Source organism: Somniosus microcephalus, chromosome 7, assembly GCF_052327205.1.
Source record: "Somniosus microcephalus isolate GS21.2 chromosome 7, FLI_Smic_1.0, whole genome shotgun sequence".
NCBI lineage: Eukaryota > Metazoa > Chordata > Chondrichthyes > Squaliformes > Somniosidae > Somniosus > Somniosus microcephalus.
The window spans coordinates 115327603-115353629 of NC_140993.1; the positions used below are offsets into that span (position 1 = coordinate 115327603).

The 26027-nt window shown below is 44.7% G+C and overlaps 1 protein-coding gene across 5 annotated transcripts in view; it reads right to left on the reverse strand.

Annotated features, from left to right (window-relative positions):
* The window catches only part of LOC147114853 (nucleolar protein 4-like), a 924917-nt gene that overhangs the window by 53751 nt on the left and 845139 nt on the right, over positions 1-26027 (reverse strand). For all 5 annotated transcript variants that reach the window (XM_085992860.1, XM_085992856.1, XM_085992857.1 and 2 more), the window contains one exon: positions 15325-15447. In XM_085992860.1, the coding sequence (XP_085848986.1) occupies positions 15325-15447 (123 nt within the window). The remainder of the gene's footprint in view (positions 1-15324; positions 15448-26027) is intronic.

A 26027-nucleotide genomic window follows, 5' to 3' on the forward strand; every position in this document is an offset into this window, starting at 1 on the left:
TGTGAAATATTAGATGAGTTAAACATAGTGAGAGAGGAAGTATTAAGGGTTTAGCATCTTTAAAAGTCAATAAATTGCCAGGCCAGATGAAATGTATCCCAGGCTATTAAGAGAGGGAGGAAATAATGGAGGCTCTGACCATCATTTTCCAATCCTCTCTGGCTACAGGTGTGGTGCCGGAGGACTGCTAATGTTGTACCATATTTTAAAAAGGAAGAAAGGGATAGATCAGTCAGCCTAACCTCAGTGGTGGGCAATTATTGGAAAAAATTCAGAGGGACAATATTAATCATCATTTAGAAAGGCACAGATTAATCAAGGATGGATTTGTCAAGGAAAGGCCATGTCTGACTAACTTGATTGAATTTTTTGAGGAGGTAACAAGGAGGGTTGATGAGGGTAGAGCGTTTGATATCGTCTTTTGACAAGGCCCCACAGGGCAGACTGGTCAGAAAAATAAAAGCTCATGGGATCCAAGGCAAAGTGGCAAGTTGGATCCAAAATTGGTTCAGTGGCAGGAAGCAAAGGGTAAATGAGTGTTTGTTTCCAGTGGGGTTCTGCAGGGCTCAGTACTAGGTTCCTTGCTTTTTGTGGTATATATCAATGATTTAGACATCAATGTAGGGGGCATGATTAAGAAGTTTGCAGATGATACAAAAATTGGCTGTGTGGTTGACAGTGAGGAAGAAAGTTGTTAGACTGCAGGATGATATTAAAGGACTGGTCAAGTAGGCAGAAAAGTGGCAAATGGAATTCAATCTGGAGAAATGTGAGGTAATGCATTGGGGAGGGCTAACAAGGCAAGGGAATACACAATAAATGTTAGGATATTGAGAAGTGTAGAGGGACAGAGGGACCTTGGAGTGCATGTCCACAGATCCCTGAAGGTAGCAGGACAGGTAGATAAGGTAGTTAAGAAGGCATACGGGATACATTCCTTTATTAGCCAAGGCATAGAATAGAAGAGCAGGGAGGTTATGCTTGAACTGTATGAAACACTAGTCTGGCCACAGCTAGAGTACTACGTACAGTTCTGGTCACCACATTACAGGAAAGATGTGATTGCACTAGAGAGGGTACAGAGGATGTTGTTAGGACTGGAGAGTTTTAGCTATGAGGAACGGCACGAACTTGATGGGCCGAATGGCCTCCTTCTGTGCCGTTATGACTCTATGAAAGATTGGATAGACTGGGCTTGTTTTCTTTGGAACAGAGGAGGCTGAGGGGAGACTTGATTGAGGTGTATAAAATTATGAGGGGCCTAGACAGAGTGGCTAGGAAGCACCTATTTCCCCTAGCAGAAAGGTCAATAACCAGGGGGCATAGATTTAAAGTAATTGGAAGAAGGATTAGAGAAGAGTTGAGGAGAACTTTTTTCATCCAGAGGGTGGTGGGGGTCCTGAACTCACTGCTTGAAAGGGTAGTAGAGGCATAAACCCTCATTGCATTTAAAAAGTACTTGGATATGCACTTGAAGTGCTGTAACCTACAAGGCTACAGACCAAGAGCTGGAAAGTGGGATTAGTCTGGATAGCTCTTGTTTGGCCGGCATGAAGATACGAAGGGCTGAATGACTTCTTGCTGTGCCAAAAATTTCTATGATTCTATGAAGTCCCAAAAATGGGGATTCTCACAATGGTGAGGGAGTGCCCAGCAGTAGAGGCATGGCAGGAGGAGGCACAGATTAATTAGTGGAGCTATTTCTCGAGGTGACTCAATATGCCACCCAGCTGCTCTAGGTGACCCATGCAGTACCAGAAAGCAAGTAAGCCCAGAGAGCAATGACAGTAGTAGAGGTGGTTGTAGGGGTCTCCTTTTACCTTGCAGAAGGAGATATCAAGCTATTTCATCATCGGAAGCCTTTGGCAGCATGCAGTCACCAGTCACCTTACTTCCTTCTCCCACTAAGATTGTACCAGATGGAGCACTAGAATAATTTGTAAGTGACCCTCATTATACATTGTCACAAAGGGGAAGCACCAGGCAGAGTAATAAGTGTAATCAAATCTCACCTTGATTCAAACAATTACAGAACCTTCTTGCAGAACATGAAAAATAACACACTATTCCTATTAGTGGGTCACTTCACTTTCCTGGTCGGCTTTCTGATTCTGACTGGCTCTGGGATTGGCTTCCTCCCCAGACCTAGCTAGCTAACTGACTACTCATGTGTCACTTTGTTCTTTTCTCACTGTATTCCCAGCTAGTGGGAAGGCTGTCCCTCTGACTACTTTCCCATTCAGTGATTAACCAGCAGGTCTGTGAATAAAACCGATTACCTCTCCTCCCCAGAGAAATTGTGTGGACTGAAGAAAAGTGCCAAGGCAAGGTTGTCTATCGTCTTTTAACTTAATTAAATTTATACCTGTAGTTTGCATGCCACAAGCACTGGACCCACAACATAGTGAAGCATCAGCAATGGTGCTTGGAATACATTGTCGCAACCCCTCACATCTTGCGCATGCAAATTGTATCTTATACTTTGAAGCTGCCACTCAGATAAGCTTTAGCTGTCACATATAACTGTTGCATGTCGTACCACTATGTCAAAATGACACCTACAGCTACTTCTACACTGTATAGTCATCCGTTCACACAAAGGGAATAAAGGCTGGTTACTGGGGGCACCTTATTTTCAAAGGAGAAGTTTGCCCAGAACCATAGAGAAAGGACCCGCAATGGTGGCGGCAACCAACCTGCACCATTGCACCCACAATGAAGAGGCAGCTCTGAAAATAGTGGGGATGGAGGCCATAGAGGGTGTGTGTGAGGGAGAGCTTAGTGGCTTTGTAGTAACACAATAAGTCAAGTGTTCTCTTCAGTTTCTTCTTGCTAGCACGTCAAACCCATTGAGTAACATGCAGGCGCATCTGCCCATCAGCAGCATGGTACTTTATTGGCCTTAGTGCTGTGTGCAAAGCTTTTCTTCGAATGCCCCATGTTAATGTACATTTCTTTTCTCTTTCTGTAGGGGCCTCCCAAATGGTGTAGCTGACCAGAGATGAACAGGAATCTGGCTCATCATAACAGCATCCATTAACAACAACAACTGGCATTTATATAGCACCTTTAACATAGTAAAACAGCCCAAGACGCTTCACAGGAGCTTTATCAAACAATATTTGACACCGAGCCACATAAGGAGGTATAAGAGCAGAGGTAGGTTTTAAGGAGCATCCTAAAGGAGGAAAGAGAGGTAGAGAGGCAGAGAGGTTTAAGGAGGGAATTCTAGAGCTTAGGGCCTAGGTAGCTTAAGGCATGGCCTCCAATGGTGACACAATTAAAAATTGGGGATACGCAAGAGGCCAGAATTGGAGAAGCGCAGATATCTCCGAGGGTCGCAGGGCTCGAGGAGATTACAGAGATAGGGAGGGGCAAGGCCATGGAGGGACTTGAAAACAAGAATGAGAATTTTAAAATTGAGGCGTTGCTCAACCGGGAACCAATGTAGGTCAGCGAGCACAGGAGTGATGGGTGAACGGGACTTGGTGCGAGTTAGGACACAGGTAGCAGAGTTTTGGATGAGCTTAGGTTTATGGAGGGTGGAAGATGGGAGTCCAACCAGGTGTGCATTGGATAGTCAAGTCTAGATTAGAATTTCAGCAGCAAATGAGCTGAGGCAGGGGTGGAGGCAGATGATGTTACGGAGGTGGAAGTAGGTGGTCTTAGTGATAGCGTGGATATGTGGTCGGATGCTCATCTCAGGGTCAAATACGACACCAAGTTTGCAAACAGCCTGGTTCAGCCTCAGGCAGTTGCCAGGGAAAGAGATGGAGTCGGTGGCTGGGGAACAGAGTTTGTGGCGGTTTAGTACACAGGCACCAGTTTAGAAACATGCATCTTGAGGATAGAGAGGGTAAGTTTTCCAGTTCTTGTGCCTGGGTTTATTGGATCACCTGAGTGCCATCCATAGAGGAAAATTGGACTGAGAGGATCACACACCCATAAGGGATCCCAACTGATTTTCTGTCCATTTGTTTAGATGGGCAGATGATCAAGCAGGCACACTTCTGCTTGCCCGATTTTCCTCTATGCGCTGCGCCAGATTGATTCAATGTGCCTAGGTGCAGGTACAGGAAAATCTGCCCCATAGAGTTAGGAGGATGCACCTGGTGAGCACCCAGTACTAGTGAGAAGGTGCAGTGGAGGTGGAAACAAAGGAGCAACCACAACCTGAGTGAGAGCTAGGTCAGACATTCCTCTTCTGCAAATGAACATTGAAGCATATATACAAGATGCTGGAGTAGAGAAATAAACTGGTTGCACCTTCTTTCAAAATTTATTCTTAGAAGGTGAATAGCAATATTGCATCTGGTGGGATATAGGCAAGGATAGTAGCAGAAGCACTGCTGACAAGTCAGAGCATATTGCTTATAGGTTCAGTATGCAATGTTTAATTTTTTGTAAAAACTAACACACTTGTGAACTGACCTGGGAGAACTTAATGCTGATGCCCAGTGCTTGAAATGGGAAGCGTTCCCCAGCACTAATGTCCCTCACCATGATGAGCAATTAAAAAAAAATTCTAATAGAGTAAATATGGCCCACAGTAAATAATTGTTCCAATGTCTGTTTATCTATTATTTGGGTTTACATGATTTCAATAACCATTTAAGCATTGTTGTTGAGGTACACAATCTCATCAGGAAACCTCAATTGGCTCACAGCCTGGATCAAAATCTGCACCTACATTTCCTGGATTTAAATAAGGGGAGTGTATTACTGTGGGAAGACATTCCATATCAGAGAAATAGAAAGTCTACCTCTCTAGATTTCTCGGTACCTTTGTTTAGATACTCTTAAGCATGATGATAGGGTTCTGTGCTTGTGAGATATCTGAGGAACAAAAAAGCATTGTAATCACTACCACTTACTGTATCCATTATTCTGTAAAAATCACAAGCCTTATTTCCCAGTATCACTCAACGAATTTGGACTGATTACTTTACGATTGTTAATTTTTCACTGGGAAAGTCAACTATTACTTGGAGAATTCTCATGATATTGAACAGCAGCCAAAAAACAATGAAATAATTCTGTTCCCAGATACCATACAACATATATATGTTTATCTGTCTATAATATAGTGCACACTTTAATGAGCATCACACTTACTTAATTTCACACTTTAGCCATAACACTTCAGATATCACATGTCAGATGTCACATTTTAATGCAGCTTCTGACTTACTGTGAGCCCATAGCTATGTATGTATACATAGAAACAAAAAATAGGTGATAGTGATTATAAACTGTTAATCTCATTTCAGAGTTCAGATGACTATTATAAATCACTTGAACCTTGTTCTCATGGGTTATAATATCACCTAGACCCTGAGAGAAGATTATTACACAGTAATAACTTCCAGGTATCTATTATTCACTATTTACATTGCAACTTGTCTTTTGTGCTCATTGTGTGATGGTCCTGATTTGCTGTAATACACAGGTGGTTCTTGTATAGTACTGTATACTGTACTGAAAAGGTTCGGGAAAGTGATATTCTTCATATCTGCCAGCAGGAATATTGAAGTCAATATATTTAGGTATAATTTTGAACACACGAAATGGTTTTCTAACAGTTGATATATACTTGTAGTGCTTCCGTAGCATTGAAATTGATCTCCATTATATTTAATGAGATTTAGGAAGAATAAGACTTTTCAGCATGAATTTTCAATTAGGCACAGCCTGACTGACAGTTTGGTGGAGCTCAATTTGCATCCACTTATTGGAATGAGTACTGACCCTGTCTTAATTTCTGGAGTTAGCCTAAGTTGAATTTTTTGGATGAGACCCAGGCAACAGAATCACCTCTCATTGGCAGCATTACCATTTAGGGACTGGAAATAGACTGCTGGTGCAGGATTTAAAGGCCTGCAAGGACAGGGAACATCACTACCATTTTTGCCCAAGGAAAGAAGTTTTGTGAATCTAAAATCTACTGCCAAGTAGGAGGCCATGTGGCAGCTACAGATTCAGGACAAATATCTGGACCTCTTCCTACATTGCAACAGTGACTACACTTCGAAAATAATTAATTGGCTGTAAATTGCTTTGGGACGTCCGGTGGTCATGAAAGGCGCTATATAAATGCAAGTCTTTCTTTCTTTCTTAAGCAAATAGGGAATTCAGAAGGAACTTCTTTACCCAAAGAGTGGTGAGAATCTGGATCTCGCTACCACAGGCAGTGGTTGAAGCGAATAGTACAGATGCATTTAAGGGGAGGCTAAACAAGCATATGAGGGAGAAGGGAATAGAGGATTATGCTGGTAGAGTTAGATGAGGAAAGACAGGAGGAGGCTCGAGTGGAGCATAAACACCAGCATGGACTGGTTGGGCCAAATGGCCTGTTTCTGTGCTGTATATTCTATGTAATCCTATGTAATCTTTCTTCTCATCCTTTCATACCCACATTTAGGAGTAGATTTGGAGGCTTCCCATGTGGTGGAAATGGGGCGGTAGTGCCCTGAAAATGGTAGGGAATGATTTACCGCCATGTTCCCACCCTTACTGAGGGTGGCACAATCTCCCCCCAGGCCTATCTTGGGTGTTCTAGCAGGCCACCTGAGTCAGGCAGCAGGTCACTTTCAAATGTGAGTCAAATGTGATGTACATACGACCCATAGAAACATAGAAACATAGAAGATAGGAGCAGGAGTAGGCCATTCGGCCCCTCGAGCCTGCTCCGCCATTCAATGATATCATGGCTGATCATCCAAATTCAGTACCCTGTCCCTGCCTTCTCTCCATATCCCTTGATTCCTTTAGCCTTAATAAATATATCTAACTCCTTCTTGAATATATTTAATGAATTGGCCTCTACTGCCTTCTGTGGTAGAGAATTCCACAGGTTCACCACTCTCTGGGTGAAGAAATTCCTTCTCATCTCTGTCCTAAATGGCTTACCCCTTATCCTTAGACTGTGACCCCTGGTTCTGGACTCCCCAGCCATCGGGAACATCCTTCCTGCATCTAGTCTGTCTAGTCCTGTTAGAATTTTATAAGTTTCAATGAGATCCCTCTCACTCTTCTAAACTCCAACGAGTATAAGCCCAATCGACCCAATCTCTCCTCATATGTCATTCCTGCCATCCCAGGTCTCAGCCTGGTGAATCTTCGCTGCACGCCCTCCATGGCAAGAACATCCTTCCTCAGATAAGGCGACCAAAACTGCACACAATACTCAAGATGTGGTCTCACCAAGGCCCTGTACAACTGCAGCAAGACATCCTTGTTCATGTACGTGAACCCTCTCGCTACGAAGAGTGAAGGAGAAGAAGAGGGACCGTCACTGCATCTGACACTCGCAGGCACCTGCTCAGAAAATGTCACTACGCGGTCTTTAGAGGGTAGAAAAGAGGCAGAATCTGCACATGGTGAGTCACCGGGCACGAGTGAGTTGCAGCCAGGCCAGGGGGAAAGGGTAACTCAGGTGCTAGCTCCCCAGAGGGCTAGTTCGTGCATGTGTTCTGCTGCACACAACTCAGATGTTAAACTTGATGGGGCAACCTTCACAAGAAGGGTGATGTGCATGCACACAGAAATGGTTGATGCAATGGCAAGCCTGTCAGAGAGTCTCTTGTCAGTGTCAAGGTGCATGGAGTTGTCCGGCTTCAACATTGCATGGGGCTTTGCATGGAGCTTGGAGCCCGTGATTCCCAGGATGGAAATGATGGCAACTCCATTGGAGACCATGTGGACCCAACCATGATGCTGGATGTGATGGGCGATGTCGCAGCTTCCATTGCAGCACAAATGGAAGTGACCCAACATCTCAGTGCTGCAGTGGAAGCTCAGACTGGGTTCTATGATGGTGGGGACCTCAGGAGGAGACCGATATGGATCATCCACTCGGCACGTCTGGCTGAAGAAGGTTGCAAATGCTTCAGCCTTGTCTTTGCATGCACTAGCCCAAACATGGACAGAACTCACTGTAGCCACTGGAAATGATGGTGGAAAATAGGATGGAGGAGAATTGGGCTCCACCAAATTTTCTGATATGTTCCCTCCAATTTCCCTGATCAGAAAATCCAGGCTTTTTAGCTACAGCATGTGGCATTAAAATAAGGCAGCAATTTAAACTTCTATGCTTGCAGGGAGTTGCCTCAGGACTCCATTTAGTGTGTTCAGAATTATGCCTAAATAAATTTAGTGGGTGTTTGAATCAATTTCTGGGCTCCCGCACTCACACTTTAGTAGGCTTTATGCATCCTAATGTAAAAGTTGAATGCAGCAGAGTGCCAAGTGAAGTGCCAACATATAGTCTACGCAGGTGACGGGTTTGCAGAGCAAATCTTACATCACCTTCAATGGTAGGTAATTCAGAAGTTGTAAAAATAGAGGGTAATTGCATAGAGGTGACCATAAGTATAGGCTGAACTGTAATTACAAAAAGTGTGACAACGTAAGAATGTGAAGAAATAAATTTGTGTAATCATATAGCACCTTATTATGTTTCTCAGAAATGTCTAAAAGCAGCACATAAATGAATAATTTTGGAGTGCAGTGAATGATATTATTTAGGTAAATGCATGTGTGGTGTATGTAACCTGTTCCACCTTAAGAGAACTTAAGCCTGTTCCACCTTAAGAGATGTACTACTTTCTCTGGCTGCTGTATACGTAATACCGGTGGTGACCACCAGTATATAAGTACTGTGTAGTGATATTGTATTTAGTATAGTCCTGACCTCCAACTAGTAAAGACCTGTTGAACTTTATTCTTGTAGTCTGTGTCAGTAATTAATCTTAATACAACTGGAACACACAGACTTAACAGTGGCGACGAGTCCGATTCTTACCCTGCGGCAGTTTATATCCACGGCGGCTTCGTCCACAGAACGGGCGTCGAAGAGAGGCATCCACCCTCATCACCCTGCTGGAAGACACGTCGCGCGGCAGGCATCGAGAACCCGGAGTGCAGAAGACATCCTGAACTCGAAGCCTCCATCAGCGGCAGTCAGCTATCTTCTTTCTATCTCGGTGGTGGGTAAGCCGGTCAGCGATGCGAGCAGAAAGTCGGCCGCGTTGGCTGTACAGACGGGGGGAGGAAGACGGAGGAATAAGGGCGGTGAGATCGATCGCGACCGGCGATAAGGGCCGGGCCGCATTCGGGCCAAAAGGCGCAGCGCGGGGACATCGATCGCGGCTGGTGATAAGGGCCGGGCCGCTTTCGGGCCAAAAAGGCGCAGCGTCTGGGGCGACTGAAGGCGCGAGAGCCGCAGTGAAGGCGAACGCAGCCGGTGCTAATAACCGGGCTGCAAGAAGGGCTGCGAGGCGCGACATCGGGGAAGCGCGAATGCCCGAGGGAGCCGCGGTGAAGCGGAGACAGCGTCGGGGGAGTTACTAACCGCTGGGAAAGGGGAGCAGCAGCGGCACGCCAAACGCCATTGCAGCCAGTGGGTGAAGACCGCCAAGCGCGGGAAAACTGCCATTTTGTAGGCGGAGGACGAAGACAAGAGCGGGAAGCCGCCATCGTGGGATAAAATAAATTGCAACGATGCCTAAACATGGGAACATTAATACCTTTGATAGCGACATCGAAGATTGGGCCATGTATGTAGAGCGCATACAAAATTATTGTAAAGCAAATAAAATCCCAGATACAGAGAAAGCACTAACTTTATTAAACTTAATGGGTGCGAAGACATACGGGCAATTGAAACACCTTTTATCACCAGATGAACCGGCGGATAAGACGTTCGAGGAGATTGTTACTGTCCTGAAAAATCATCTAAACCCCACGCCGCTGATGCTAGCGGAACGATTTAAATTTTACAGCAGAAGGCAGCTGAAGGATGAAAGCAATGCTGAATATTTAATGGAATTGCGTAAGCTAGCAAAGTACTGTCAGTTTGGAACGGGACTAACAGACGCGCTAAGAGATAAATTTGTGTGTGGATTATTAAAAGACGATACACAAAAGCGACTGCTCGAGGAGAATGAGCTGACGCTTGAGAAAGCGGTCACAATGGCAGCAGCACACGAAGCCGCAGCGAGAGGCACGGCAGTAATGCAGCTACGGTCACCGGAACTCAGTACAAATAAATTGGGTTTGAGTACTGTAAAATGTTATCGTTGTGGAAAGACAACACACGATCAGAACCAGTGTTGGTTTAAAAACCAAGAATGCAGAACGTGTGGCAGGCTTGGCCACATAGCTAAAGTATGCTGGTCAGGAAAGAAGACCAGCAACAAAAAGTCACCGCAAGGAAAATACATAAAGGTGCACAAGGTGACAAAGACCAGTTCGAACGAACAGAAGTCAGATTCAGACGCTAGCAGTAATGAACTGGGTAGCTTAAGAGTACACAACGTTGGTAAGGATGCAGATCTCCAGACAATTTGGGTCACTCTTCAGATAGCAGGAGTCCAAGTAAAGATGGAATTGGACACTGGATCGGCATTGACGGTCATGAATAAGAAAGATTACAAAAGGTTATTCCAACATATTCCCCTACGGGATACGGAGATTATATTGAAAACGGGGCAAAGAGTGTACCCCATCGGAAAGATAGAGGTAAAAGTGGTCCACAAGGGCGAAGAAAGCCAAGCAATGGACTTATATGTGCTACCTGAAGGAGGTCCACCACTACTGGGATGGGAGTGGATTAGGAAAATGAATATGGACTGGCACTCCTTAAAAGCACTAACGGTAGATTCCGGGGAAACAGGTGTCAAACCTAAACGATTGTCCAAAATATTGGATGATGCTAAAGAGATGTTCCAGCAAGGACTGGGAACACTGAAAGGAATTACGGCAAACATCAAGATTGATGAACATGCACAACCAAAATTTTTCAAAGCCAGACCGGTACCCTATGCAATACGACCTACTGTAGAAGCGGAACTGGAAGCGCTAGAACGTTCAGGTGTACTGTCTAAGGTAGATTGGAGTGAGTGGGCGACACCCATTGTTCCCGTTATGAAACGTCCTTCGAGCAACAAGCCAGGAGAACCAGGGAAGGTTCGCATCTGTGGAGATTTCAGGATCACCGTTAATCCGGTGCTTCACACGGTGCAGTATCTGCTTCCGCGGATTGAGGATATTTTTGCTTCGTTGTCTGGCGGGAAACACTTCACCAAGATAGACCTGGCGCAGGCGTACTTGCAGATGGAGGTTGAAGAAGAGTCACGCCAGTACCTCATGATCAACACGCATAGAGGTTTGTACCGGTATAATAGGCTGGTTTTTGGAGTGGCATCGGCTCCGGCAATTTGGCAGAGGGCCATGGAGCAGGTATTACAGGGAATTCCAGGCACACAATGTTACCTGGACGATTTTCTGATTACAGGTGATGGTGATGAAGAACACCTCGCAAACTTGGAACTGGTGCTCAACAGACTGAAAGAGTATGGACTTAGAGTTAATCGGCAGAAATGTGAGTTCTTTCAGAAGCGGATCTCGTACTGTGGTCATGTCATTGACCGGGAGGGGCTTCATAAGTCTCCTGACAAGATAGAGGCAGTTGTAAAGGCTCCCGCTCCGGATAATGTCTCTCAGTTGAGGTCGTTTCTGGGATTGATTAACTATTACCATAAGTTTCTACCAAATCTATCCACGGTACTGCACCCGTTGAACGCTCTTTTACAGAAGGGGGTACCATGGGAATGGAGCGAAAACTGTAAGAAGGCATTTCGCAAAAGCAAAGAATTGATCACCTCAGAGGAAGTGTTGGCTCACTTCAACCCGACACTGCCTATTCGGTTGGCTTGTGATGCTTCTCCATATGGTATTGGGGCAGTACTCTCACACAAGTTGCCAAATGGCACGGAAAGGCCAGTCGCGTTTGCATCCAGATCATTGACCTCCGCTGAGCGCAACTATGCGCAGATCGATAGGGAGGCTCTCAGCCTTGTATGGGGAGTGAAGAAGTTTAATCATTACCTGCAGGGCCAAAAATTCACACTTCTGACAGACCATCAGCCGTTGATATCCATTTTTAACCCTAAGAAGGGTGTTTCGGTGATGACAGCACAGCGACTCCAGAGATGGTCCCTTTTCCTAGGGGCACATCAATATCAAATAGAATTCAAAGGTACAAAGCAGCATGGCAATGCTGATGGGCTGTCGCGCCTGCCACTACCTGAAGCAGAAGAGACGACGAAAGTTGACCCTGTTGAGTTATTTCATTCGACCATCATCGAGTGTTTACCAGTCACCAATGCAAGTATTGAAAGAGAAACCAGGAACGACCCGACACTGTCCCGAGTTTACGAGGTGACAGTGAAGGGATGGCCAACACATGGTGATCCTCTGTTACCGGCATTCTCGGCAAGGCGAGACCAGCTGTCCGTCTGCCATGGTACTTTGATGTACGGGACAAGAGTGATTATTCCTCCCAAGTTACGGGAAAGAGTTCTAAAGGAACTGCATGAAGGTCATCTGGGGGGAGTTAAGATGAAAAGTCTTGCTAGGGCTTATGTATGGTGGCCGGGCATTGACCAACAGATAGAGGAGTTGACAAAAAGCTGCGCTGGGTGCCAAAAAGTGCAAAATGCACCTCCGATCGCACCGCTACACCCATGGGAATGGCCTTCAGCCCCATGGCAACGCGTACATATTGACTTTGCTGGTCCATTCATGGACTCCATGTTCCTAATTGCGGTGGACGCACATTCCAAATGGCCAGAAGTGGTCAAGATGAATACCACTACTTCAGAAAAGACAATTGCGGTGTTAAGAACAATATTCGCAAGGAACGGATTGCCAGAACAGATATGTTCGGACAACGGACCACAATTCGTGTCGGAAGAATTCCAAAAATTCTTAAAGAAGAATGGGGTGAAACATTATACCTCTGCCCCATATCATCCGGCGACAAACGGGTTGGCCGAGAGATTTGTCCAAACATTCAAAAAGGCAATAAAGGCCATGAACGATGATCAGATTCCGTTACAACACAAGGTGGACAATTTCCTAATGGCATATCGAAACGCCGCTCATGCAGTGACTAACCAAAGTCCTGCCATGATGTTTTATAACAGGAGGTTGCAGTCCAGGTTGGACTTGTTAAAACCAAATGTGCGGAGGGAAGTGGAAAACAAACAGTTCCGGCATATTAATAACAAGTCCACTCGAAGTTTCGACGTAGGACAACCAGTGTTGGCAAGGGGCTATGGAAACGAAAAATGGCAGTCCGGAACAATTCGGGCCAGACAAGGACCTCTGATGTACACAGTAGATATTGGTAACAATGTGATAAGGCGTCATGCGGATCAACTGGTAGAATCAAGAGCAAGGGTCGAACCCATGGTTGCGACAGAGACAACTGTGGAAGACGTTAATGAACCTGAAGCATCTACCTTGGCAGGGACTGTACCTGATGATGATGTCCAATACGTAGGAAACCAACAAGAAGAGTCACCTCAGCAACAAGAATCAGAGACCACTGAAAGGCGTTATCCAAACCGAATCAGAAGGCCTCCTGAGAGACTGAACCTTTGAACTGTTTATACCTGAAGTTATATATGTATATATGTTATTATGTTATGTTAAATGGGGATATGACTGTTAAGCTAAAAAGGGAGGATTGTGGTGTATGTAACCTGTTCCACCTTAAGAGAACTTAAGCCTGTTCCACCTTAAGAGATGTACTACTTTCTCTGGCTGCTGTATACATAATACCGGTGGTGACCACCGGTATATAAGTACTGTGTAGTGATATTGTATTTAGTATAGTCCTGACCTCCAACTAGTAAAGACCTGTTGAACTTTATTCTTGTAGTCTGTGTCAGTAATTCATCTTAATACAACTGGAACACACAGACTTAACAGCATGTAAGAAAAGCATCTTTAGCAACCTACTGTATAATTGTTAAACTTGTTAAGAAAAACATCAGAAGCTTTGTCTGAAGACTGCTTAACTTTGTTTAGATAGTACGTCCTTCATGAAACCACATAATGAGACACCTTGGCTGCGATTTCCCTTACCTTGGCAGGTCCATGGTGTGCCCCGACCTCGCTGCCAGCTCCAGCCCGCTGTCCAAAAATGATTTCCCCCTGATTGGGCTTGTTAAGCCCGCCCAGTGCGTTTGCCGGCCAATTGAAGGAAGCAGGTCTGATGACATCATTTGATGACGCGTCATCAGCCAGTTTCTTTAAAGGGACCATACGCAAATTGATTATGACAGTTGTGCTGTCAGTGTTCTGCAGCATTGAGGTGTTGCAAATACTGACAAGCAATGCACAGAGATGCACGGCTGCACCCAGGCTCTGCCATGACTCACTCCATATGCTTATGGAGGAGGTCACAGCACACAGGGAGGTTCTCTTTCCTTCCAATGAGTGGAAGAGACCCAGGACACCAACGCAGTTGCACATTGCACAGGAGGACCTAAGCAGGGATGTCATCAGGAGGACCAGGCTGCAGTGGTGCAAACCTTTCAATGATCTCAGTAGATCACAAAACGTTACTGCAAAGCCACACTCAAGCTCATCCTGTTGTGCCACTCATCACATCCACATCACTCTGCCTTCCCTACCCTACTCCTGCACATCCTTACTCACACCAACTTACCTTGCACCTCCACCCATCCCTCTCTATCTACTTTATCAGATCCCCATCTCAGGGGGTCACCATTAGTTATCGCATGTTTATGGGATCATGGCATGGGAAACCATTAGTTGTCTGTTTCTGCCTTATTGGGGAAAGTGCAGAAGTCAGCATGTGGCTGCTTGGCTTGGGAGACATTGAAATTAATTGACATGCGGGCACAAAGTTCTGTAAGCACTAATGGGTGATTGACGTATATAAGGCTGGACTTAAAGCATAGATGTTAGAATATTCTGGGAGCGAAACTAGACACGCTCAAGTGGTAGCAAGGCCATGCAAGCCTAATTACCTCGGAACCTTGTCGGTGTTAACTTCTTAAAAAATCCTTTATACTTTGGAACAAAACTCCCTCTAGTCTCTTGATACTACAGACCAAATCTAATATATTTTACTCGCAATGCAATAGCCATTTTACACACAGCAAGATCCCACAATCAGCAATAAGATCAATGCTCTTAATTTTTTTGGTGGTGTTGGGTGAGATAAGAATACTAGTCAGAGCACCAGAAGAGCTCCCTGCTGTTCTTCAAATAGTGTCACAGAATCTTTAGTATCCACAGGCATATGGAGCCTCAGTTTAACATCTCATCCAAAGGATGGCATCTCCACAATGCAGCATTCCCTCAGTACTGCAGTGGAATGTCAATCTAGAGTATGTGCTCAAGTCACAATGAGCAGATTACCCATTGGAGGAAAGTGTCATAATGTACTCTTTGTGCTTGTAAAACTGTTACCGTGGGACACTCATTCAATTATGATACTAATACCTGTTGCTGTTGACGCACATCCAGACGCATTCTCTTAGCTGCATTCCGGCTCTCGCTCTCACAAGCTGTGGCCAAGATATTCTCTGCTACTGCAGATGTGAGGTGTGAAGGGATGGGACGAGACTGAAGAAAGAAATACAAAAGAAATATTACATCAGGCTTTAAAAAAGATAGTCAAAAACGAACACAAAATATTTAATGATGGTATTTCTAAAATAGCAACACCATCACAAATCCATAGCACACCTGTCTGTTCCAATATTCTGCAAGGCAAAGAAAGAAAATTACAAGTCCTAATAATAAAAAAATGATGAGCACTCAAGAGGCCAAATCTGGCAATGCCACAGAAATCCATCATAAAATCATTTTTGTTGCTTTTCTGTAGACTGAATTCAGTCTGGTTCATTAGCTTACCATTTCAACAGCCAGTGGCATCTTCTGGGTACAGGTGCTGCAAATCAAGTGCTGTGTTACTACCTTGCCTATTAAACTCAAATGCCTTGTACTCTCTAAAATGCATGGAAGCATCTTGCACCATAATAAAATATTTTAGGCACTCCGCAATTTATCATGGTACTTAATGCTGTATTGAACTTTATCATTTTGCAGACAATTGTTTCAGGCATATTACAGGAAGAAAAAAAAACATTCATTCTGTATTACTGGAAGAAATGGCAAAGGATCTACTACAGGCATTGCAATTATCTTTACAGTCAAATAAAATTGCAAGAAAATGAAAGTTGGGAGGAAATGTGATTGGATTTATTTGAAGAAAAGCATGAGGATTAAAACATTTTCAAGATGAAATTACAATTAATATTATAGGATTGGGTCTGAGGTTACTTGGTGAATTATTTCTCATAAACAACCACTCTCCATGAGGTCTTCACTATTTTCAATGAATTTCCAGTATTTGTTTTATCTGAAGATTGACAGTGTTAAAGATACATCATCATATTGAAACTAGAAACAATTGTAACTCTTTTATAATGAGACATCATTCATTTTTACTTTCAAAATACTTTAAAGCACAGATGACACAATATTTTAACACCTAAGGGTTAAATCATTCTGCGTGGGGTCACTAAGGCACTCTTGGGAGTAAATAGTTTACAAATAATTGATAGCTGTCATTCGATGTGACATTGTCCATTGGTGCATGGTAAGTTACTGCCAATGGTAAATTAGGATGGCAAATGTGAAAATGCTTTCAACAATTGTCTTAACTACTTAATCTTGATCCAATGTCCTTGATTCCTAAAAATCCTATATAGGAACATAGGAATTGCTAGACGAAAAAGACTAAGATCCATCTTATTTGCCTCTATCATCCTGGCAGTTGCATGATACAATGATAAATATCATATAATACCAAAAGCCCAAAATGCAGAATATGACTGACTTGAAAATAATAACAAAGCTCAGATTCACAAAACAGGAGGTGTGTCTAATTGTGGAGGAGATGCTGAGCAGAGAGCCTGAGTAAATCCCCAAACTCCTGGAGATACTCCAAAGGTTACTGAGTAGCTGCATACAAACTTCCATAAAACAGATCTGGATAGAAGTTAGGAAATATTTCAATTACATGAAACAAATTGCAAAAGTTTAACTAGCACAAATGCATTAGCGCAGGGGTAAAACTAGCTGAAATGGAAGAAGTTAATATCTGTACAGAAGGGGGGCTTTGAGCCTATGATGTAAGAGGGATTACTACTGAATAAGATAAATGTCTCCAAGTACCACTGAATCTGAATTTTTCCAGAAACATTTATATTGCAATATTCAAAGTGAAATGACATTGTCAAACATATATTAACACACACACATATTAAATTATGAACACCTGAAAAGGCCATCTCTCACCATTTTTGGCTTCACACAAGTTGCTGCAACCACTGAAAAGCTCTCAGGTAATCTGCTGGACCACCTTTTGAATTTTTAATGATAGCAAAGTGCTGAAAGTATAGTCCAATCTTTTCTAACATTAAAAATATCACTAGCATTGTTAAGCCAGTAAGTGGAGCTCTGTACATACATTTAAGTAAGCATGCATGGAGTCGTGTTTTGCCTGAGCAGCGAGCATATTCATGCTGTCTGTTCGGATTGCTCTCTAAAAGAGTACTGGTATAAATCATATAGAATATCCAGCACTGGAATCCACTACTAATACCAGAACAGAGGAAGCTGATCCAGCAGAAGAACAATCTACTTCATCATTGCCACAATATGAGTGAGCACTAGTGCTGAAGGAATTAGCAGTACTAGAGGAGGAAGCATCAGTTGATTGCCTCTTCAGAATTTCAAAGCAATGGAGGCCACATATATAGGATGATGAGGAAGAAGGAATTGCATAGCTCCTTACACCTATCTTTAAGGATAGAATTCTTCTCGATCAACTGGATGCACAAACAGGCATTACACATCTATGAGCTTCAGTGGAGCAAAGCATAGAGGAACTCTAGGTTATACAATTTTGTCAATGTCCAAGAAGTGGTGCGGACAGAATTGCAATGTTCCTTAAATGACTTCCATGGTGCATTAGATTCTCACATAGCTGGAATTCAGTCCACTACGCCTATTAGCAACATGGTGGAGCAGTGCAGTCAACTATACAGGTTAATGAGGAGATTGTCTTACCATCTGCTTTCATTGCTGCTTTTAGTGGCCCAGGGGGTACATCTGAGTTCTGCTGACATGAGTCATCTCATCAATTTGAAGTATGCCCAATGCCATAATAATCTCTTCCTCATGACTGCAAGAAGCCAGTGGGATTAAAATTGTTTGCATCATCACTTTGACGACTACTGTTCTGGTTGTTGCAATTAGGGACACAGATTCAATGTATTTGCTGTGTATATGGCAAGATTTTTAAAAAACTTATCTTAGGAAGCAGTGCATCCTAATAATTGTCTTACTTAGTGTTTTAATCAACGTGAGTTTAATTTTATGCTAGTCAGAGTAGTATAATCTGCTGCCTGATAGTATTGAGATACCACCCATGCAGTTGCCTCCAAATACTAAGAGTAATGAAATGGCATCTGAGGTTTCTGATGTCATCTAGTTGTCAGGAATGTACAAACTGCAACCTTTCATTAGAGCTACCCTAACTGTGAGACTATAAACAGAGGAATTCCTCTCTTTATGAATCCAGCTGCACTACCTGGAGTCAGTATAGGCACATATGCAAACAGATCTTTAGAAAACTATAGTGAACCCTATTTAGAATTCTCTCTAAAGATATCTGCAGTTTTGCACCAGCTTCTTTAGTTGTCTCTGATCAATAGTTTACAAATGCCTCTAAAGAAATGAAGGTCTTGAGAATAAAGTTCATACTTGAGGAAAATGAAACTGCACAAAGACAATTCCTGGCCCCTTTTGCATCAGCTCCCAGTTTTCTGCTTTGGCTACTGCCCCCATAAGCAGCATTGCATCTTGCAAAAGAAAAATAGAGAGTTAAACTAGCATGTTATTGAAAACAAAGGTACTATCATATAACTGCATATTGTGAGTTCGGAGATCTTTTCAATAATTCCAAAGTTCAAACACTGAGATTTTCGTACTGAATGTTCTGATGTAAACAAGGATTGTACCTTTCAAAGACAAATTTGCTGAAAATATCACAGTGGAATTACATTCTGCTGTCATATTGTATGTTATTGAGCAGGTCATTTGTCAGCAAAAATAGCTATTTAATATTTAATTCTCTACAGATGGACCAAATAATACATCAGAATTCAACTGTATCAACTGTATCAAACTCAGTTTTTGAATGAACTGTTCTGCGTTCAACATCATACTGTTTCAATAGCCCCCGCTCCATCAAAGTGTGGTATACAATAAATTAAACATTACACTTGAATTATTCTATTGACATTCCTTCTGGATGCTGAAGTACTTTTCCAGTCCCATTTAGTTTTTTCAGGCAGATGAAAAATGTTCTTTATAAATGTTAATCTGTTGCTGACAATGGAGTTGTCTTTCTTTTTGTAAATTTTCATTCTAACTTATCTTCTATCTTTTGGTATACCTATTCTTCAATCGCTGTAACTGAGAGATAAGATGCAGAACCTGGTACCAGTGCCATCAATGGCCCCCAAGAGCGCTCTCCTATCAGGAGGTGCTATGCTTTATGCAGATATGACTCTCTCTTCTGATATCCTCTCTCTCCTTGCAAGGAGAAGCTGCAGTCCTTGCTCAGTACTTCCGTACTTGGTGTGGCTGAGAGAGAAGAGTGTAGGTTCAAACCTACATTTGTTTCACTTGGTGACAAGGAGTGTTAGTGCTCTGATGCGCAGGACTGTGGAAATACTGCAACAATTCAGATTTCCAAAATAGTTAGAAATATAGGTGGTATGAGAAATGTCTGCCCCCTATCCTCACCAAAAAGGCCCACATTTTACTGACAAAACTGAGTCAAGCAACAATCTAACTTTCTTTGATTTGCCTTGAAGAGACACAGAATGTTAAGCATTCCCCCTGATCCAGCAATGAATATAACTGAAATTTGTTATTGCAGTGCTAAATTCGTGATTTTTAAATCTAAAAGCATCTTGGAGCCAAATATCATGTGGTCCTGCTTGGCCAGCGATAGTGCAGCAAGGTGGGACTTATGACCATCTGTTGTTTTTACCCGAGCCTGGCCCACTGCCTGGTGTCATAGGCATTTAAATATTTTGACGGGCGCTGCTGCTATTTATGGCCCGAGTAGATGCCCACCTCAGGTGGGGAAGAGGGTGCATGAAAATTGCTGTGGTGCCCAGCTGCAGCTTGGGCCACGATTTTACCATAGGCGGCGGATTGGAGTCAGGTTGGCTGGTCAGTGGGTTCTGGTCCCGCTGCCGGTTTCAGCTGGGCTGAAATAACTATTTTGCCTTAACTGGGCTTATTAAGCCTGCCGTGCGCGTTACCCGGCCCAATCAGTGGTTTCGGGTCTGCTGCTCGCCTCTGCTGACGTCTTCCATTCAGCTGCATTTAAGGGGCCCATGCAGCCTTGTGCTGTTTCATTCACATTCTGCTGCTTCTCATTGTTACTGATAGTGAGATGACTGCTTCAAGAGCCAAGGCTTCTCCAAGATTCGATGATGACTCCCTCCATGCTTTTGTGGAGGGAGTGAGAGGGCGCAAGGAGGTTCTGTTCCCCTCAAATGGACGGAGGAAGCCTCCTCAGCAAACCAAGGCAGGCTGGCTGCAAATTGCTGAGGAGGTTAGCACAGGTTTTTGTGTGCATGCACCTGGGTTCAGTGCCGGAAAAGGTTCAAAGATCTGCTGCGCTCAGCAAAAGTGAGTATAACATCACACTTACATTCAATCTGCTCCCCATCTCTTCTCATCACCAGCACTCTGCATTGTCAACCTACTCCTGCACATCCCAACTTACCCTTACATCCCTTGCACCATTAACCATCACTCTCTCTCTATGTACAGAATCACTCCACCATTCTACTATGCACCCCTCACACTTGCTATCACTGTTATGCAATGGCAACAACTAACAATGCACAAGGAGGGCCCTTGGTATTGGCATCTCACCCCATCTTTGTTTTCCTCGAAGCATCTATGCTATGGATTCTCTACACTCATTCTAACATTCTTGTTCAAACTCCACTTGTGTCGCTCATTGCAGGAAAAGAATGCCCACAATAAGAGGGAGAGGGGGAGGACAGCACGGTGGCATAGTGGTTAGCACTGTTGCCTCACAGCGCCAGGGACCCGGGTTCGAATCCGGCCTCGGGTGACTGTCTGTGTGGAGTTTGCACATTCTCCCCGTGTTTGCGTGGGTTTTCTCCGGGTGCTCCGGTTTCCTCCCACAGTCCAAAGATGTGCGGGTTAGGTTGATTGGCTATGATAAATTGACCCTTAGTGTTAGGGGGATTAAATACGTGGGGTTACGGGGATAGGGGTGGGATATGTGTTGGTGTAGGGGTTACAGGGATCGGGTGGGATATGTGTCGGTGCAGGCTCGATGGGCCGAAATGGCCTCTATCTGCACTGTGGGGTTTCTGTGATTCTGTGATTCTGTGACAGGAGGAGGCCCACATTCCATGGCGCATTTAACTAACGCTGAGGAGGCTGCTATCGACATCGTCGAAGGTGCTGAGGAGCTGGAAGTGGGGGACGGAGTGATGGGTGCAGTAGAGCAAACTGGTGACAGGATAGATTTGCAACCCTCTTATTTAGATTTCATGAGTGACTGATATGGCATCTGATATTCATACAGGTTGCCATGTACAGCAGGCACCTCAAAGCAATGGAGAGGTACCACCAACGCTGCCTCTGCAAGATCCTGCAAATCCATTGGCAGGATAGGCGCACCAATATCAGTGTTCTTGCTCAGGCCAACATCCCAGCATCGAAGCTTTGACCACACGCGATCAGCTCCGATGGACAGGCCACATCGTCCGCATAACCGATACGAGACTCCCAAAGCAAGCGCTCTACTCAGAGCTCCGACACGGCAAGAGAGCCCCAGGTGGGCAGAGGAAATGCTTCAAGGTCACCCTGAAAACCCCCTTGAAAAAGTGCAACATCCCCACTGACACCTGGGAATCCCTGGCCCAAGACCGCACAAAGTGCAGGAGAAGCATCAAGGAAGGTGCCGAACACCTCGTGTCTCTTCGCCGGGAGCAAGCGGAAGCCAAGCGCAAACAGCGGAAGGAGCGCACGTCAGCCCAAGCACCCCACCCACCCGCCCCTTCAACCACCGTCTGCCCCACCTGTGACAGAGACTGTAGGTCCCGCATTGGACTCATCAATCACCTGAGAACTCATTTTTAGTGTGGAAGCAATTCATCCTCAGTTCCGAGGGACTGCCTAAGAGAAGATATTCATACAGATTGAGTTCTGATCATCTGCACAATGGGATGTGTCTGCTACGTTAAAATCACATGTCTAACTCATGCATTTACTCCCCCACAGGACCATCGAGAGCCCCCCTCCCCACTGTCCAGGAGGAAGAGCTGGAAGACTCATCCGAGGAAGCTGCAGCCTCTGAGGGTGCAGTGTCAGCAGAATTGAGTGCACCCAGCACCAGCGCAGAGACGCACACCTCCGTGGGTCTGTCGCGAGATAGATTAGTGTTGCCACCTGGTGTATCACAGCTCACAAGTGAACATCAGCAGATGGTGGAGATAGGGACAGCAGAGGAGAGTCCTCATCAGAGGGCGCTGGATGCTCCTAGCTCTGTTCAGCTGCATGTGGACGCTGTGCCTCTGATGCCATCCAGAAAGAGAGTGGTGCTGGAACTTCAGGAACAAGTGCAGGAGTCTCTGACAGGGTTTGCAACTACTGTAACTGCAAGTGTGCAGAGAATGGAGGAGTCCAGCTCAAACACGAGCAATGCCGTGTTGCACGCAATGGCAAATGTAGGTGCTGCCAGGGAATGGATGGCAACCTCCGTGGAGGACATAAATCAACAGACTCAAATGAATATGGTGACTCTTCTAAATAGATGGTCTGCTATGGAGGATAGATGGGCATCTATTGAGGAGAGGAACCAGAGGTACATGGACATCCCCGTTATGAGGACTGTCAGTACAGAGACAGGTCTTCATGGCCCCACTGATGTGCAGCAAGGTGCCCTCCAACTACCTGCTAGCAGTGAAGTGCGGGCGACCCATGAGAGGGATGTTGGTGGTTGACAACAAGGAAGTGTGGGCTCCTCTCCAAGCGCTCACACGACCATGCCACCATGGAGCCCTCGGTCAGAGCCCCAGATTCCTCACCCAACTGAGATGGCTGTCTCAGCCCCTGTACAGCCACAGGAGGAGCAGACTGTTGCCGAGCCCTCCCAGACTCCAAAACCCAGAGGACGCCCGCCAAAGGCATCAAAGCAGGCGCAGCATGGACATGAGCTAGATGCTTCAACATCTGCTGAAGCCACAGGGGAAGCACCACATAGAAGCACACGTAAGAGAAAGTTACAAATAGTCACAAGGATAGTCACTTGGGTGTTTTGATCTAATGGAAAGTGAAGTTTCTCATCGTTATTTCAATTGTAATAAAGAAATGCGATGGCAAAGTTTCAAAGAGTTGGCCTATGTGTGCTTAGAAATGGAAGTTGCACAGTGAGGGGTCAGGGCACCTTTCATCTGTAATGATGGTGGTGAGAGTGATAGGAATCCACAGTTTATTGTACAGATGTTAAGGTTGGCCAGACGCTCATTTTGCTGCGTAAACTTACGCGAATCTGGCATGGATTAGCAATGTGCTCACATGCTGGTGGAACTGGCACATCCATCTCCACTAAGTCTTCCTCATCTGCCTCCTCCTTTGAGGAGGAGAAGGCTGTGCGCTGAGCCACTTGTTCCTCAGGCAGCAGTAAGCCACGCTGCTGTGCGATGTTGTGCAGGGCACAGCAGACCACAATGATTCTGGAGACCCTGGTTGGTGTGTACTTTAGGGCACCACCAGATCTGTCGAGGCATCTGAATCGCATTTTGAGCAAGCCGATGGTTTGCTCTATGATGCTTCTGGTGGAAATTTGTCTCAAATTGTAGCGCTCCTAAGCTTCGTTGGATGGCCTCCTCATTGGTGTCATTAGCCATGACTTCAGGGGATAGCCCTTGTCTTCAAGTAGCCATCCGGAAAGTTGGGTTGATGGAGTGAAGAGCTGAGGCACAGTAGAATGCCTCAGGATGAACGAGTCATGGCAATTGCCAGGGACCTTGGCGCAAACATGCATAATTTCTTCCTGTGGTTACACACCAGCTGGACGTTAAGGGAGTGGAAGCCCGTGCGGTTCACAAATACAGCTGGGTTGTGACGGGGTGCCCTACAATGTGTGCAGTCTACAATGCACCCTTGGGATGCCTGCCATATTTGCAAAGCCAACCGCATGTGCGGTTACACTTGCTTCATCTGAAAAGAAGTGGATGTAATTGTGCGACTTTGCAAAGAGGGCATCGGTAACCTGCATGAAGCAAGTGTGTGCGCGGCTGACTGGGAGACGCCAATGTCTGCTGCTGATCCCTGGAAGGACTCTGAAGCAAATAAGCTGAGGGCGGTGGTGACTTTTGACAGCCACTGGTAAGGAGTGTCCACCCACTCCTCTGAGCTCCAGATGTTGGTGCAGCATTGTGCAGATGTCAGCAGTTACCTCTTGTGGAAGTCTCAGCCTCCTCTCGCACTGCTGCTCACTCATGTTGAGGAAGCTCATCCTTGGCCTGTAAACCGTGTGTTGGGGGTATCTCCTGCAGCGCAGTGCAGCCCTGCGCTGATGCCCTCTGCCCTGTGCAGCATCAGGTGGCTGAGGAGAAGGTTGGTGCTCCTGTTGTTGCTGCTGCTGCTGTGCCTGGTTCTGCTGCAGCCACGGCTGCTCTTCCTCTGATTCTGAGGACCAGGATGAGAGGATATAAATGGTTCCCATTCCACTGCTATATATCTCAGTTGAGGAACAGATGTTATAAGCACTCAGTCAATGTGGGGAGAGGGTTTTCCAAGGAGGTCACAGTGCATATAGATCTCAGCTTAAACACTTACAAGCTCAATAGACCTGCAAAATGTGTTCCAAAATCTCAAAACACAAAGTTCTGGCATCTGAAGGTCAGCCATGTTGCAGGTCCACTTTTATGCTGCAAGAGCAGCTGTCAACAATTCAGCTACTTGCTGAATCTGGCACAATCAGCTGGTGTGTTTGTCACATGACGTGCAACATGCTGAAAATGTAGTAAAATGGAAACAGCCTGTTAAAATGGGATTATCTAGGCAGTTAACAAGCTGTTAACTGCCTTAAGTGGCTCTCCCACCATTTGGTGTCGGGTCTGATCGGGCCTCGCAGACCCGACACTTTGTAAAGTTGTATGGAGGCGGGATGGTGGCGGGTTTGCAACCTGCCATCAGTCATTTTGATTTTAACCCCTGGCCCGCCTCCAAACCCGCCCTCTGAGCACTGGCAAAATTGCGGCCATAAGGTTTGCAATTGGCTGCAATGCCAAAACTGTTTTTTTTACATTTTAAATCCCCCTTTCCCCCACCTGAGGCCTGTAACAATGCTGGGCACACAGACTTCCCTTGAAATGATTTTTTTTTACATTCAGAACAAACTTGGATGCACAAAAATGAGCTATCATGTGGATATGCTGTTGAACTGGTTCATGTTCCTGGATGTTACCATTTACAAGCTTTTATGGGCTAATTATTTTTAATATTACAGTGTTCAAAGGATTATTTCTGAAGAACATTTAATTTATCAAAAACATTTTTGTCTCTCAGGTGTCTTAATAAATCTTTTGAATTGTTATTCCAGTCATTTGGATAATACTGTGGTACAATTCCCTAAGAACCAATCACATTACTATCTACTTCTTTTTTGGTCTCTACATGATAATGATATGGCCATGAAAAAAATGATTTCATTTTTAGCAATTCAGTTACTAAACAGTTCAGGAAAATAAAACTTGAATATATTGTAAACCGAATGAGATAGTGTAATTATAAGAAGTCATACGGAAGATGAATCAATCACAATTTGTCATATAAGTACTTGCGGGGTGGAATTTTCATATTCACACGCAGTGGTCCAAAGTTTGACCCCCTGCTTCAACATCCCAAAGGTATTCTCCATGTTTACTCGTGTGGGTGCATAAGCCTCATTATAATGTTGTTCTGCAAAACTGGAAGATGCCCACAGTGGTGTCATTATCCACGGGAAAGACAGGTAGCCAAGGTCCTTTGGCAGCCAGCCCTTGAATACTTGCCCTTCTTCA